General features: G+C 36.9%; 1 protein-coding gene across 1 annotated transcript; it reads right to left on the bottom strand.

Moving 5' to 3' along the window:
• Nucleotides 1-302: 302 nt before the first annotated feature.
• On the bottom strand, nucleotides 303-2,567 carry LOC144477570 (alpha-N-acetylglucosaminidase-like). Its single transcript, XM_078195298.1, has 3 exons — nucleotides 2,382-2,567; nucleotides 1,541-1,926; nucleotides 303-630 (listed from the first exon to the last, which is right to left on the bottom strand). The coding sequence occupies exons 1-3, from the start codon at nucleotides 2,507-2,509 to the stop codon at nucleotides 542-544; spliced, it is 603 nt and encodes a 200-aa protein (XP_078051424.1). The 5' UTR covers nucleotides 2,510-2,567; the 3' UTR covers nucleotides 303-541.
• Between the last annotated feature and the right edge of the window lie 190 nt (nucleotides 2,568-2,757).

The raw sequence follows: 2,757 nt of genomic DNA, 5'->3' as shown, positions 1-2,757 counted from the left end.
GTATTTAATGACTCCTTTGAACGGACCCCGACTTTAATCGAACGAAATTCATCGACCGATGCGACGTGGCGAGAGAAACGTTGACTGGATCAGCGACCAAAAGCGACAGGATGTTCCGGGCCGAAAGTTGATTTCCCTCGACAATCAATCTCACCGATGATTCCTCGTTTCGCGCATCGCGTAGCGGACAGGCGGTCGGTTAGTGTCGAAGACGGTACCATTGATCATCTACTGCCACACCGACGTTGAAACCAGCGGAAGACGATGTCACCGGCGAACGGAAATACTTTTGCGACTCTCTCTTAGGTCTAGACACTTCACTGTCCCCGATGTACCTGTTATTTAATTAGACGGACGATCGTTAAAGATCATTCCTTTTTACCGTCTCATTAGATCTACGATTATATCCTTTATCTCTCTCTCTCTCTCTCTTTCTCTCTCGAATCTGTCTCCGCCGTTTCAATCTGTAATTCTATCCGATGGTAGAATGCTCTTTTATTAATATTAACGATCTTTACAAAAGTTTAACCGTCTTCGTTGTTCAATGATGGCCAGTTCCTTCCTTGTGTCCCATATAGCTCGTCCCCGTCCACCGTGATGCTATTCTCAGCGCAGACTCGATGGCGTCGCCTGCGAAAATTTCATGGTAATCGAAACTCTCGGCGATCACTTCTAAACCCTTTGCGGTCGTATTAAACGCTTACGGTACCGTTATCTTTCAAATCAGTACCGTTATCAATCCAATGGTTTTTCGTTGTAATAATTTTATGGGGGAGGGAAAATATTGACATTCATAGTATATCAGTACTTAACGTATTAACAGTATACGTATTTACAGTATTATGTATATGTACAAAAAAATATATATATATAATTATAAGTTATAAATATATAGAATATAGTTATACTGAAATTATGTTTTGTCGTTGAAATGTTTTATACATTTTTCAAAAGTCCCAGATGAGGATTGTGGCAGGTTGTATAAATAAAAAGTGAGAAAAAAGTAGTATAGTGTATCATAGTATATCATATTATACTACTTACTACTTTTCTACTATTTATTATACTATTCAGTGGACAATCGAGTCAGGAATATAAATAAATAACCGGCGAACCGAAACTAATAGAACAAAATTGTTGCCTGCTAAATATTGTAGTAAAACGATTGTTAATTAATGTATAGAATAGATTCTTTCATCTTCTATTACAATGCAGAAATAATTTATTATTACCTACAATAGTACTTGTATATATTTACAAGTACCTATATATTTTTACAAGTACTTGTACATATTTACAAGTACTTGTACATATTATAAGAACCCATATATATTACAAATACATAGTTTCACTTATACACGTACACAATGCATGCACGTATATTATATAAAAAATATATCTATATGTTTATCAATAATATGTTTCACTTTCTTATAAAATATAAAATATGAAATATAATAAAAATAAACAAATAGCTTCGAGTGGCTAAAAAGTAGACATACGACCGCAAAGGGTTGAAACGTACTAGATTGTTACTTACCCCGCGGTTCTGTTGGATAGATCTTCCTTGAGAAGGTGAAAGGCTTCTCGACCAGCTTGAAAATCTTCTCGTTGATCTTGGTGGTGTTCAACCTTTCGCCCTTGGCCAGCACAGCGTCCAACGACTCCAAGAAAATGGACCAGCGTGGCTTGAAATAATCGGCGACCACTCCGGACCATTGCTTGTTCGCGTAGTCGCGAATCTCGCCGCGAGGACCCCACAGAGTGATCTGATTTCTAGCATCGTACTCGTACACTTTCTCCTCGATGTCGTCGATCGCCTGACTTTTAGCGTCCCTTAGCCACGTGCCCAGCAAGAAATCCTTGCTACTCGACAAGATGTCCTCTAGCATGTCGAACAGTCCCAGCATCGATCTAGTGGAATATCTGAGGACAGTGTTTAGATAAGTTAACCCCTTGCTGTACCATTTTTTTTATAGTTACAATGGTAAGTATCTTTTCGATCGAAGAAAATTTATATTCATTGTATGTCTACGTTTATCAGAATGATTAAATATTGATTGCAAGAAGACAGAAGTTTTTATTCCGACTTAAACCCTTGCACTATAACAACGAGTCAGGCTTGTGATAAAAATTTTAAGCATGATCTACTAAATATGAATATTGTTAATTTATTTCAAATCGAAACCAAATTGAAGTCTTCTGTTATCAAAGTAAAGAAACGAATGTAAATAAAGACAATACGAGAAATAGGAATTGTCCAGTCCTAATTTTGATAACAATAAAGTTTAAATTTGAAAAATTGTGGAGTAGCGAAACAAGAATAAACTTTTTATCCTTTGTTAGAGTTGTATATTGTTAGCGGTGTCAAAAGTGATCACCTGAATAAAACGGTGTCGGCCCCATTAAAGGCCCTCACTAAGTCCAGGTAAATTGTATCAGCTGCCAATTGCAGCGTCTGCCTCGATATATCAACAATATCGTGGTTGTAAAGAGTGCTGTTCACCATATCGGGCGCTGCGAACACGAAACTCGCCGCCGCTTTAAAGAACGTTTCCGGTCGGTACCAAGTCTATTAAAAATAAAAGGAAGCTGTGAAAGTGTTTCTGAGTTTTCTGAGAAAGTGTTGCTGTTATTTGTTGACGCTGGTTCTAATAACGATATCATAATTTATTATTTACTTTAATAAAGACTACTTAGTTGGAAGAACAAAAGTAAAAATATGTAAACGAGAATAGAAGTAAAAATAAGTAAGCA

The sequence above is a fragment of the Augochlora pura genome, unplaced genomic scaffold, assembly GCF_028453695.1.
Source record: "Augochlora pura isolate Apur16 unplaced genomic scaffold, APUR_v2.2.1 APUR_unplaced_199, whole genome shotgun sequence".
NCBI classification, from domain to species: Eukaryota; Metazoa; Arthropoda; class Insecta; order Hymenoptera; family Halictidae; genus Augochlora; species Augochlora pura.
This window is presented reverse-complemented; position numbering and strand designations above follow the sequence as displayed.

Bases quoted from the DNA above. Each gene is read 5' to 3' on its own strand.
- LOC144477570 (XM_078195298.1), bottom strand. From the start codon at position 2,509: ATGGTGAACAGCACTCTTTACAACCACGATATTGTTGATATATCGAGG. The intron at 1,927-2,381 runs GTGATCACTTTT...CACTGTCCTCAG, and splicing joins GCCGACACCGTTTTATTCAG to ATATTCCACTAGATCGATGC. The intron at 631-1,540 runs GTAAGTAACAAT...AAATTTTCGCAG, and splicing joins CTATCCAACAGAACCGCGGG to GCGACGCCATCGAGTCTGCG.